Raw genomic sequence first — 13,229 nt, forward strand, 5'->3', positions numbered from 1 at the left:
ATGTTGTTTAGCAGTTATTATTAGACATTCTGATGCCAGAACCTATACACATACCATACCTTTATATCGACATAAACCAAGAGAGCAGGGATCTCCAGGCTGTGGGGTTGCAGTGACAAGTTTACATTTTTCCTACTTCGCTGAATTTTTTTTATATCTTTTGCAAAAGGGCAAAAGAAAAATAGTGCTTTGATGGGTTTGTGGGTTAGTTCTGAGGGATTCGTGAGGGCAGTGGGTGGGGCTCCCCAGGAGGAGGTGAGGCTGAGACTTGGAGAGGAGTCCGAGGGAGGAGGCGGCCATCCCACCTGCAGGTCTGAGGCCGAGGTGGGATCTCCCCCCCGCCCCCCCGCCCCCAACTAAAGCCAGCTGCTGGGTGGGAGCGGTGGGAAAGGCTCGGCGGGGACCCTGAGGTCCGGTTGTCATAACAACTCTGCGGGCGCCCCCAGGGGGAGGCTCTTTGAAGTTTATTTTTAGCGCCCCAGTCGCCTTAACAACCGGCTGGCTGGAAACCAAGGAGCACCTGGGCGTCCTGGAGACGGGGCGGGGGCCCTCTTCCCAGCCTCTGATTGGCCCGAGCTGCGAGCAGGGGCCAATCCGGGACCTGCTCTGGACCCCGCCCTCCAAGGGCGAACCTGAGCGCTCCTAGCTGTGCCTGGGCTCCTGGAACGCTGGGACGGCGAGGCAGGGAGACGGGGCGGGGGGCGCAGACGTGGGTGCCGCCGCCCCTCCTCCACCCTCATCTTTACCTCATCCTCACTGCCGCGGGGCCCAGCTGGCCAGGAGAAATCTAGGGAACCAGTGCTCTCCAGGAGCCCATCTCCACGGTTTTAAAACCACGGAAAGAGACTTGCCCTGCCAAGCAGACCTTGGCCGCCTACAAACGCCTACATGCACACCCTATGTCCCCGGAAAGTCAGTACCCTCTCTGGGACTGGTGTGTAATTTATGGGGCCCCTAGTTTCAACATTATTAAGAATGTCCAGGTGGTGACTGCATGGGTCATGGCCCTGCACATCGGCCGGGTGGGTGCGGGATTGCACCAGGGACACGGGCTGCCCTCGTGGAGGATGGACAGGGATGGGCACAGAGGTTGCCTTTATTGGGGTGCCCACGAGAAAGGAAGAAGGATCCTGATTCCGTGGATCAGGAGAGAGGCTTGGCATCAAAGTCAGACTCTGACCCTGGACCCGCTTCTGTGGCCTCTGGGTTCTCTGCTCTGCAACGATGGTGCTGGGCACCATTACAGACACAAGCACGTGAGAGTGCACGGGCTTCCTGCTTTCCTAGAGCTCACAGTAGGGCAGCCACGACCTCGGGGAGTCTGGCAAGTTACATAAGATTTGGTAGAGAGGGTTTAGCCCCCAGGGCCGGTGGAAGGCCAGCGAGCACAGACCACCTCATTCAGGCCGTTACATTCGTGAGGCGCCAGGGGCTGTGACTGGGGGCGACGTGTAAGTTGTCGGGGAACCTGTTGCCAGCAAGGCTGTCGGCGGAAGTTGTGACAAAACCCCAGCGTCCTGGGTTCAGCACAGTGGAGCCTCCTTCGTGTGCTCTGCAATTGGCGTGCTTGGCCTCTGTGGCTCCAGTGCCCCCTGGATGCCACGGCCAGAAGGGGTCTGTGCCACTCGCTGTGGTTGGCCTTGCAGCCTGGCTTCCCGGCTCCTCTCTTGAGCCAGCACTGTGCCTGGAGGGTGGGCTGAGCCCTGCGCAGAGAGGCCTGGCCCTGGGAGCTCCCACCCGCTTGGGGACTCCAGAGCCGCTGGAACCATGGGGTGGAGGGGCTGGAGCTCTTCGGTGGCCCTGGGAGCTCAGGTGTCACTGTGGTGGTCCTGGGAGCCTCCCTGCAGCGGTGGCCTCTGTCTCTGGCCTCTCTTCACGCTTTGTTGTTGCAGACCCTTTGGTTTGACCTCCAGCAGCATCTCTCGGATGAAGAAAGCACCAACATGGTGAGGACCCCTCTCCTGTGGCCCCGTCCCTGCCTGAGCCAGGCCTCAAGATGCAGGTGGCTTAGTGTCCCTGGGACCACCACAAGGGGAGATGCAGCCCCAGCACTTGGCCACCCTCCCCTCCCATGAGCATTCTTAGAGGCTCCAGGGCTGTGATCAGTGGGGCCCAGAGCAACGTAATCAGCAGGACAGTGACGTCAAAATGCCGATTCAATCAGAAACAATTTTGCTGGTCACTCGTTTTGTTGTGTCCTGGACCCGAAGCCTTGCAGGCAGCTCCCAGTCTCTCTGGAGCCTCTTTAAACGTCTCTGTCTGTTTTTTCAGCACTTGTGGGACTACTCCCTGTATTTGGCTTCTTAAGTTTAGCTCATTTTTCGCTAGTTTCTACGTGTAAGAATGAAAAGTGTGTGTGTGTAGGGGGGTGTGGGTCGGTTTTATTCTGAAGAAGTTGTCCTGTCCTGGGGAGGCAGGCTCCTGGGATGGGCAGGGTCCCGGGGGAGGCGGGCTGCCAGGGAGCCTGCAGGGTGGCTCACTGGTCCTGTGGTCCCGGAGCATCTGCAGCTGGTCCGGCAGGAGATGGCCGTGTGCCCTGAGCAGCTGGTCGAGTTCCTGGACTCCCTGCGTCAGTACCTGAGGGGCACCGCCGGAGCCAGGAACTGCTTCCAGTGAGTAAGCCGCGGGGCACGGTGGTGGCTGGGAGCTGTGTCTGGGGTGGAGGCACGGGGCAGGACCGGCCTCACCCCTGAGAACACTGCGGACCCCAGGGAAGCCCCCTAGCGGGGTGGTCCTAGCGCGGGCTCTTCCTTGCTGCGCAAACGTGCCAACTGACTTCATCTCGCGGACCTCAGCTTACTCATCTGTAAAGTGGGTCCACTGCCCGGACCCACTCCCTGGTGGGGTTGGAGGCGTCAGTGGAATAATGACCGTGGGGGGTACAGGCCAGTGCCTGGCCCCCAGCGCCCACTGAGCGTTAGCCGCCACTCGGGGGCCTCACCCTCTGGTCCCTGCGGCCAAGGCCTGCCTCCTTGCTGGGGGTGGTCCCAGAGGGCCGTTGGCGCAAGCTGCCGGGCTGTCTCCCGTCCGTGGCCCACCCGTCGATGTCCAGTGGTAGGCTCCGTGCCCGTTCCCCGCCTCGAGTCTCTCCCTCCCCGGTTGCTTTTTTCCTACCTCAAGAGTACATGTGCCTCCACCTGCTTCCCAGTGAAGCAGGGGGGCCAGGCCTGGGGGTGCAGCGTGACTCAGCCGCTTTGGCTGCACGTTAATTCCAGGTGGGGGCAGAGGGCAGGTGAAGAAAGATGATTCCGGTTGGCGGTGGGCGCCGTGCAGGCCAGCGAACGGGGGGCTTTGGGGTGGGGGGGGCTGAGGCTGAGTGATGAGCAGCCCCCCCCTCCCCGCAGCCCCCCCCCCCCCCCCTGCCGCAGAATCTGAGGCCTGGCACAGGCTGGTGCCCAGACCTGGCGTGGCAGTGAGGGTGCCGTGTTTGAGAAAAAGCAAGCAGCTGGTGTGGCTTGACAGAGTGACCCAGGGCTGGGTAGGTCAGATGGCCAGAGAGGCAGGCAGGCCCTGCTCGTTCCGGGGACCAGGGACCATGGGGGAGAGATGCTTAGGCAGGAGGGAGACTCGGTCTTGCCTCCTTTGTGTAAGAAGGGGTGGCAACAGGTGTGCAGCTGGTGGCCAGGGAGAGGCCCTGCAGTCACCCAGAGAGGGGGCACTGGTCTTGGCACTATGTGGGCAGAGCTGGGGTCTGTTTTGGAGTGGGGCTGACTGGACTTGACCAGGGCCGGGATGGGGTGGGGGGGGCTGCTGAAAGAGGAGGCCAGGTGGAGTGTGAGATTCTTCAGGAACTCGATGGCTGAGCGGGAGAAGCCGCAGAAGGTCAGGCGCGGTGGGTGCGGGGAGTCGCACAGGCCTTGTGGGCCACGTTAAACTTCAGATGCCATTCGAGGTGCCGATGTACAAGTGGGGAGAGCCGGGGAGTGGTGGGCATGCAGGTGTCACCCGGAGCCACGGGAGCTGTGTGCTCACCATGGGAGACGGTGCGGAAGAAGGGGGCCTGGGGCTGGGAAGGGCCGGGAGGGGGCAGCATGCAGCAGGGCCTCCTCGCTGCAGCCCCAAACCTGGCATTGCCTGTAGTAATGCAGCAGACCCACCGGGGCAGGATTCTCCTGAGGGGGTGTGGGAAAAGGAGAAGGAACGGGGCAGGTGGCCGAGAGGTCAGATAGGGTGGTATCGTGACCTCGGAGAGGCCGGCCCTCCCTCTCCCCCTCTCCCGGGGTCGGCCACCTTCTTAGAGGCACCCCCACCCCCCCACCTTGCTCCATCCCCCCCCAGCCTGGGTCTCGGCTTATTTGAAATGGGGTGAGTACCCTGGTGCTCACACAGGGACGGCAGCTCAGGGACTTGGGCCATGTCTGATTCTCCTACTTTTTAAGGATTAAATGAAAGAATGATTATGAAGGACAGCGTGGCAGGTGGAAGATGCTTTTAGTTTTAAAGGTAGGTTTTTCAATGCCTAGAAAGCCTTTTTCAAAGATGTTCACTGTCATTCATTCAGCAGCCATGCTGGCCCCAGTACCGGGGGGCCAGGCCTTGCTCTAGAGGGTAGAGAGGTGCAGGCAGCTGATCAGACTAGTGGCTGGTCCTGGAGGGTTCGGTGGGGGGGGGGGGGGGGCCTGAGCAGAAAGGGAGCGTCTTACTGAGAGCAGCCTCGGGGGGTGACAGGCTGCCTTGCGGGCCTGTCACCACCCCCGGCTGCTGCAGCTTCTGCCAGCCTCACGTTTCCAGGGTCTTCGGGCAGCCCCGAGCCTGGCTCAGGGGAGGCCCTGTCTGGGGGCCGTGTGGCCCTGTGTGCACCCCAGCGGGGAGCAAGCAGGCCGGCAGCCACCGAGTCTGGTCTCTCTCCTTTTGCAGCATCGCGGCCGTGAGGCTGGCGGACGGCGTCACCTTCGTGGTCTACGAGTTCTGGGAGACAGAGGAGGAGTGGAAGATGTAGGCCTGGCCACGCACGTTGTCTAGTGTCAGCCCTCGGTCGGGGGTTAGGTGGTGGGACGGGGGGCGGGGACCTGCCCCGGCCCCCTTTCCAGGCCCTTCCTTGTCCCAGAGGCTCCTTGGCGGGGAGGGTGAAGAGTCGGGGTTCCAGCGGCATCCACCGCTCAGACGGCTGGGCCTCAATCCACTTGGAGGTGGCGTTTCTCAGGCTGGACCTGAGAATCTGGGCTCCTGACCAGCCCTGGGAGCAGAGGCCAGGGTTGCTCCTGTTTCAAAACTGCTGCCCAAGGATAAAAATCCAGAAAGTTCTCTCAGTGAAGGTTGCTCATGGGGAGGCAAGAGCCAGCCTGTGCCCCCGGCCCCACCTTCGCACCAGGGCTCTGAGCCCCGAGCTTGGCTGACTGGGGTGTGGGCCCCGAGAGCTAACGGGCGGCCCCCTGCGTTGCAGGCACCTGCAGAGCCCCGTGTGCAAGGCGTTCCGGCACGTCAAGGTGGACACGCTGAGCCAGCCCGAGGCCCTCTCCCGGATCTCCGTGCCAGGTAGCGGGGAGGAGGGCCTGGACCAGCTACAGAGGGAGCGGGGACGCCACGGGCCCGGGCCCGGTAGAAACGGCTGAGCTGAGGCCCAAACCACCCTAGACTCTTCTGTTCCCTTAGCTGCCAGGAAGTGTCGTCCACCAGAGGGGGTCCTAGACAAGGCAGGGAGGCCGGGCCTCAGGGCCACGCCCAAGGCCAGGGCCCTGAGCCCAGCCAGACTGCCATTCCCTCCATGGGCACGTGATCTGCCCCCAGGACAAGCACCTCTGTGCCCTTCGTAGGGCCCGGCCCCTGGCTTTGTGCCCCCACCTCCCCACGGCGCCCCCTGCCGCCCACCTGGCACAGAATTGGCACTGGCAGAGGAGCGGCAGGGCTCTCTGGCCCGGAGGGGGGAGGGGCCGCTGCAGCCTCCTCCCCCTGACGCGTCTCCCTCCCTCCTCTCCAGCTGCCTGGTGCACCCTGGGTCGCGACTGAGCCCCTGCCGCCCTGCTCCCTCGGATGAAGGACGTGCACTCTTTTCTAGAAACTGTGGTATACGAGCTGTCTTTTCAGTCGAAGAAGGTCTATTCCCGCTGGTTGAAGTGAAGGCGAACCCCCGCCCCGGCACTCCCCCGCCCCCAGCGCATGGCCACACAGGACCAGCCCCCACGTCCTCAGCCGGGCTCGCCCCTCACCCTTCTCTCCCCTCCTCCTCCAGCGAGGAGCTGGGACCCTGTAGTGCCCCCCCAGGCCCGGGCCGAGCCCGCAGGCGGCGGTAGACCCCCATGTAGCCAGTGCCCTGCTAGGCAAACAGCCGCCCGGGACAGGCACCCAATAAATAAACTAGCGTTGGGGACGGCCGCGTGTTTGTTTCCCATTTTCTAGTAGATGACAGCGGGCGCGTGAAGCCCCTTATTAGCCCTGAAACCTGAACCAAGTCGCCTCAGCTGTCTTATCTGTCAAGTGGAAGTGATGCCTCTGAGGTATGTATCTTGACAAACAAGTTCACGCCTGTTGCGAGGGGCGGGGGGGGGGGGGGTTCCCCACGACCACCCTCTGCTCGGTAATTCACCAGAAGGCCTCTCGGAACTCAGCCAAGCCATTCTACTCGCGGTTAACGGATTAGGGCAGCAAAAGCATACAGACTGAACTCAGCACGGCGGAGGGTCCCAGAGGGACCAAGCTTAGGGTTGTCCCTTCCCAGTGACTGACAAGTGCATTGCAGACAGCACCTGGTTCTTTCTCCCAGAGCTGCCCTGTGACATTCATTACGCATAGGGAACTGCCAGCCAGGGAAGCTCACCTTCAGAGTTTGCACTGGGGGGTGGCTCTGGCTGACCTAGCCTCCAGCCCCTGTGGAGGTCAGGCTGATCCCAAGTGGCCCCAGGTAAACAAAGATACACGTGTCAGGACTTTCCAAGGTCCTAGAGGTTCATCACCTCCTAAGAGCCGAGGGCAAAAGCCAGACCTCCCTGGACACAGTCGATCCTTGACTGCACACCCTGTTCCAACAAGCCAGAAGACCCTAGACTTACAGGTGATTTCAAGTCTGACGCTGGAACCACGTAAACTTCCCTGGCCACGGCGCAGGAGACAATACACAAAAGTCCCAAGGGACAAGAGAGCCATGCCTCCCTTTCCCACAGCAGGGCGGAAAGGAGGGCAGGTAGGGAGGGGGCTGCTGGGGAGCCAGGGGAGGAGGAGAGAGAGAAAGGGCCTGGACCTGGGCCGCGGTGCCCAGTGAAATCATGGGGGCTTGTTGGAAGCGTAAAATGCACATCCCGGCTGAACATGTCAGCATCCTTGCACTCAGCGTCTGTTTTCTCATATGTGAAGTGGGGAGAAGACCCCTCCCTTTGACGATTAAGAACTGCCTGGCTCACGAGAAGGCCACTGCAGGAGGTCCTGCTGACAGCGGCACCTCACCCCACCCTACCGTTCCAGGCTGTTTTACAAAAAATAATCTCAGGGGGTGGGGGCTCTTGGAGGCACAACTGAGGAAGCCCGCCCTCTGGGCCCGTGACCCTCTGCCCCAGCTCTCGCCTCTTGTAGGCTCGGAGCTGACTGCACCCACGGGCACTTAAGCACCTCCTCAGATTCCGAGTGGGTGGAATAGGCTCTGAAGAGAACAAACATCAACCCTAAAAGGGATAAGAGCCTCCACTTACTTTACCCTCCAGTGCGAGGCACTTTCCTGCGTCATCCTGGGGTCCGCAGGTAGGGAAACCGACACCCAAGGGCAAGCAGCTCAGCAGAGGTCACACAGCCACGTGGCACTGCTTCATCCAAAACCCAGAGCAGCTCTCAGAGCAGCTGTCTGCCCCCAGTGCTGTGCTCTAACCAGCTCGCACACAGCAGAGACAGGTGCAGAGGAACGGCTCCGGATTAACACGGTCAGATCCCAGTCCGGTTCCCCCAACAGTTAAAGATGGAAATACCACGTGACCGAGAAATTCCCCGCCCCCGGGTATATACCAGGCCCAAAAGAATTGAGGCACTTAAGCAAGCACTTGTGACCGCAGCTTAGTCACACGAGCCAGAAGGTAGAAAACATCAGTGGACCAATGGACAAAACCCAGGTCTGTCCATGCAGTGGATCGTGATAAAGCCATAAAAAGGAACGAAGTCCTGACCCCGCGGCCCCAACACGGGCGACGCTTACACACCCTGTGCTGAGTGAAAGCAGCCGGTCACGGAAGGCCACATCTGCACGATGCCGTGCACACGACACGTCTGGAAGAGTTCAGTCTATGGAAATGGAGGGGTTGCCGGGGGGCTTACTGCTGGGGAAGCGATGGAGGAGGTGCTTGTGTGCCAGTGCGGAGGTACCCAGTGCCCCTGCAGCGTGCACTTCAAAATGGTTAACTTTATGTTACGTGAATCTCATTTTTAAAAAAAATCACACAACTCACCTGCTCAAGCAGATGTTCAGCATCTGGGTCCCTTGCCGAGTCCCGTTCAAAACCCAAGCCTTCCACGGGAGGCATGTGGCCGCCATCCTGGGTGCGACAGAGGCAACCCCTCAGATACTGGGCTGCTGCGGTCCCCGTGCATCACCTGGGGGCACCTAGAGCCACTGGAAGGGCACCTCCAGGACACTCGGACCCCCTGTAGCCCATGCTGCTCAGAGCCGCCCATTCACAGCTGTCCCTTGAGACAGGAGGGTCTCTGCACTCAAGCACACGTGTCACCACTGACCGGGATCCTGAGACAGGCTGAGCTCACCCCCATGGCTATGCTGGGAGCGAGGGGCTGCCCTCAGTTTCGTTTTAGAGGGGAACAAACAGGATGGGAACCAAGGGCTGGAGAAGGGAGGAAAGGAGGAGGAAGGAGGAGGTGCTGACCCAGGTCCCAGGAAGGACACTGAGGCTAAGAATAGCACTCACGGAGGTTTTCCTGGGTCAGCAACCTGAGGACAAGGGCTGTTTAGAGCGGGGACGGAGCCTGGCCAAGGAGCCAGGGCCGGTAAATGGCAGGCGGAGTCAGCTCCGATGTTCCAGACCCAGAGCCCGTGCTCAGAGCCCTGTGCCACCACCCTCACCTCAAGCACGCCGCTTGAGCCCCTCCGTCCTCCAGCTGCTATCCCGAACCAGGGGGAGGCGCTCGCGGCTGGAGGAGGTCAGTCCGGGAGATGATCATACCTGCCTCACGAGCTCAGACGACAGAGGGCGGCATCCCAGCCTGCATTTCTGTGCATCACGTCCTTGCGTGATCATAGCCGATCTGAGGCTCAGTCCTATGAGAATCCCCTCCACCTGTCAGAGATGGAAACGATCGTACCCAGGGGTGACACCTGTCATCCCTGCAAGAGCCCCACCCTCATCTCTGCTTCGTATTAGTGCCAGGCCACCACCTCCCTGAGGCGCTTTCCAGCTTTGGCGTAAGCCCTGTGGTCCTATTTCCCTTTTCCCCTTAGCTGCCAGGAAGCTCAGTGTTCACCTCCTCATACTCCCAACCTAGCTTTTCTGGAAATAAAACTACCATTGCTTGGGTGCCCCCACCCGCTGCTGTAAGTACATGATCACCTTTAGTTCTCACACCGTAAGCCCACATTGCCTCACACACAGTAAGGCTGCTCTGTTTTGCTGGTGGGGAAATTGATTCTTAGAGGAGGCTCATGAACTTTCCAAATCTTAAGTAAATGGCAGAAAGTATTCACAACCAGTCCAACCCCACAGCCACTTCATACACTGCCTCTCTTTTGGGCACGACCCTTACCCGCCATGCTTCGTTCTTACCCAGGACCCTCCGTGAAGGACCCTCCGTGAAGGGTCCTATCACAGCCCACCCTTCCTGGGCAGCAGCACAGTACCAAGCACACAGGGTGTAGATGATAAGTCTTGGACCATCCAAACCCGCTGCCAGCTCCGGGGTGATACATGCTCCCGGAAGTCAGTTCTGCCCTCCCATGTGCCTGTTCTGAGACCCTCGTCCAGGAGGACGCTGTGGCCCCTGCAGGGTGTGGCAGGCCGTGGTGGGGCTGGTCAGCGAGCACTTGGAGAAGGGGCCCGTGTCCCCCTCACTGGGTCAGAGTCTCCGCCAACAGCCAGGGCACTGGGGGGCAGGGGCCCCATCCCCACCCCCTGGGTCAACTAGTTCCCACCCGCCTTGGCCACTCCTAGGAGCAGAAAGAAAATGGACAATGGAATTTAACCCCAAATCAGTCCCAACCCAACTCTGCACCTCACGCGACAGGCGGCCTTGAGTTTCCCAAGCCTCAGTTGCCTCACCTGGAAAATGGGCGAGTTTGAAAACATCACGCTAAGTCAAAGGAACCAGACACAAAAGGCCACATATTGTATGCGTCCATTCACGTAGCAAGTCCAGAATGGGCAAATCCCTAGAGACAGAAAGCGGATCCATGGTTACAGGGAACCGGAGAGAGGGCGGAATAGGGAGTCAAGGCTAACGGGTCCTGGGTTCCTTTGGGGGTGATAAACGTGTGCGGGAATTGGATACTGGTGATGGCTGCACCACTCTGCACGTCTAACGCACACCGAACTGTACACTTTAAAAGGGTGGACCACGTGGTACGTGAATTACATCTCAAAAAAACAAAGTTAATACAGGTGGATAAACTGGAAATAAACAAACTCTAACAGTTCCATCACCATCAGCCTCACACACACGTGACACGAGATAACAAACAAGGCCCGGCTGCTGCCTACCTGGAGGGAGGTGTCTAAAGGACGTCAGCCCATGCAGGCTCTGGCACTGCTGGCTCCTGGCAGATGTCCCAGGGCAGAGGAAGAGCGGCCTGAATCCAGCAACATCCATCCAGGGGTTGCCGGGCCCTGGGCAGGGTCAGTGCCGGGGACAGCGACGCGGGAGCCCCTGGCCCCGTCCTCCTCTCCTCCCCGGCCGTGGGCAGATCCCTGCCCCCTCGGCCGCAGCTCCAGGCGTGGTTCCTCACCCCCGGATCGGGGAGGGAATCATGGAGCAGACAGCGCACTTGGCCTCCAGGCTCTTCAGGTCCAGCCAGCGGAAGGGGCGGGGGCTCTCCTCGGGTCCCCCCCCCCAACTGGAGCGAGACCAAGCACAGGCTGTGTGGCCAGCTCTGGGTACGCATCTCCTTGGGCATTCCCCCATGCCGTGGCACTGCCATCCCCAACGGATGCCGCCCCAAATGCCCTCTGGGCTCTCACCCACCGAGCAATGCCCTTGCCTCGTGTCTTTGATCTCAGCACCCCAAAGCAGGGCTCTCTGGGCCTCAGCACCTGCCTCCCAATTATGGGTTTAACTTATTTTTCTGGGGGACACAGTTTAAGCCCTAACCTCTGGAAACCGTGAATGTGACCTTATTTGGAAATAGGATATTTGCAGATCCCAATTAAGTAATTAAGATGAAGCCATACTGAATTAGGGTGAGCCCTGTAAGAGGGAAATTGAGACAGATACATAGGGAAGATGGCCACGTGAGGGAGGCGGCAGAAATTGGACGCATCCAGCCACAAGCCAAGGAGAACCAAGGATGGCCAGCAACCAGCAGAAGCCGGAAGAGGCAGGAGGGACCGTCCCCCTAGAGCCTGCAGAGGGAGGGTGCCAGCCCCGCCCACACCTTGATCTCAGACTTCTAGCCTCCAGACTGTGAGAGAATGCACTGCTGTTGCCAGAAGCCCCCAGTCTGTGGTCACTTGCAGGGCAGGCCCAGGACACTAAGAAACTCCTCACCACTGCACCAGAAACCCTGAGAACCAGAAGAAGCCCAAATGAGCAGCCTGGGAAGGCAGAACGTGTCCGTTTCTCCAGCATCTTTATGATGAACATCGGTCTCACGGCTGGATGCAGGCAGCCGGACCAGGGCAGCCGTGGAGACCCCATCCCGCTCGGCCGCGGGCCGCCCCTCAGAGCAGCTCCATGACAGCCGCCACCGTGCTCTGCCCGAAGATGAAGGTGCCGACGAGCACGGAGACCACCCCCCAGGCCTCCAGGAAGCACCTGCCAAGTCAACAAACTCACGTCAACACGCGCTCTTCTTCTGGAGTTCTGCACAGACAAGCCAAACACATGTAGAAAACTTATGATGTGAAGCCTAGTAGAGTCCCAATTTGGAAAAAATTCAGGTTACCCTCCTTTACCTGTAGGGATGGGTTTCTGAGACAACAGGAAATAAAGTACCCATGCAGTTGAAAAAAAAAAACAACTCTCACCCAATCTGTTGTTTCATAACCTCGTTCCTTCCCAATATTTTATCAAAGACAAAGAAATAGGGGGAGGGAGACACTAGTTTCAAACTCCCTTCTCTTCCACTTCTTTTCTTTAGGGGGTTAACACCCCCGAAAGTGAGGAAGGAGAAGAAAGCCCTAGGTCACACAGATGGGAACAGCGGCTGGGGGGCCACGGAGGAGGGGACAGAGGTAGCTGGAACTGGTGGTCACGAGACCACATCCACAGGCTTCATAACGTAACCGGGAGAGACGGTGCAGACAGTGAGGCAAGAGCCACGATCATAAGATTCCCATGAAATGATAGGGATATTTCTGGCCCGTTAACAAAGGCCACAAGGATCCATTGTCATGGAAAGACCATCTCCAGTTACGCAGCGTGGCGGAGCGGCAGCTCGGTGCCGTAAACACCCGCCTGCCTGAAAGCGGGGAGAGAGGTAAACGTGACGGGGCTGCTGGCTCCTCGGGGCAGCTTTGATGGATCAGGAAGCCCTAAAGCAGCGCTAGGATTAAAAATATCTTTAAAGCCCATCAGTAACAGCTGCCGTGAACTTGGACTGAGGCACCACACAGAAGCAGCAAGACTTGAAAGGGCGCTACAGGGAAAGAACCATGTAGGAGGCCCCCAGGCAACCGGGGCTGGCGCTAAGCCCAAGTCAGCTTTAGAGATGCCCAGAAAAATGCTTCTCAACCCAGAGGGGAGCCCAGCCAGGCCTGCCGCTGTGGGAAGACCAAGCTCGGGCTCCATGTGGCTGGACGAAGGGGAAAGAGAGGCTGCAAGTGGGCCCCAAGTTCACGGCTGCTGTGACATAAGAGAATCTGTACTGGGCTGAATGGTGGTCCCCCAAATTCACATCCACCTGGAACCTGTGAACACGACCTCATTTGGAAATAGGGTCTTTGCGGATGTGATGAAGTTAACGATCTGGAGATGAGATCACCAGGACTGGGGGTGGGCCCTAAGCCCAATGACAGGTATCCTCAGAGGAGAGAAGCAGACGGAGACTTGAGACACAGACACAAGGGAGACGCTGTGTGAGGACAGAGGCAGGGATGGGAGTGATGAGGCCACAAGCCAAGGACCACCTGGAGCCACCAGAAGCAGGAAATAGC

General features: G+C 59.5%; 2 protein-coding genes across 2 annotated transcripts in view; one reads left to right on the forward strand and one right to left on the reverse strand.

Moving 5' to 3' along the window:
- NECAB2 (N-terminal EF-hand calcium binding protein 2) overlaps positions 1 to 6,287 on the forward strand; it is a 38,030-nt gene extending 31,743 nt beyond the window's left edge. The window contains 5 exon segments of the mRNA XM_032614864.1: positions 1,893 to 1,946; positions 2,500 to 2,612; positions 4,858 to 4,935; positions 5,384 to 5,475; positions 5,918 to 6,287. Of these exon segments, the coding sequence (XP_032470755.1) occupies positions 1,893 to 1,946; positions 2,500 to 2,612; positions 4,858 to 4,935; positions 5,384 to 5,475; positions 5,918 to 5,946 (366 nt within the window). The 3' untranslated portion in view covers positions 5,947 to 6,287.
- Positions 6,288 to 10,465: 4,178 nt separating this feature from the next.
- SLC38A8 (solute carrier family 38 member 8) overlaps positions 10,466 to 13,229 on the reverse strand; it is a 31,387-nt gene continuing 28,623 nt past the window's right edge. Inside the window, exon 10 of the mRNA XM_032614863.1 lies at positions 10,466 to 11,889. Coding sequence (XP_032470754.1) covers positions 11,796 to 11,889 — 94 coding nt within the window. The 3' untranslated portion in view covers positions 10,466 to 11,795. The remainder of the gene's footprint in view (positions 11,890 to 13,229) is intronic.

This window comes from Phocoena sinus, chromosome 19 (assembly GCF_008692025.1).
Source record: "Phocoena sinus isolate mPhoSin1 chromosome 19, mPhoSin1.pri, whole genome shotgun sequence".
In the NCBI taxonomy this organism is placed as follows: domain Eukaryota; kingdom Metazoa; phylum Chordata; class Mammalia; order Artiodactyla; family Phocoenidae; genus Phocoena; species Phocoena sinus.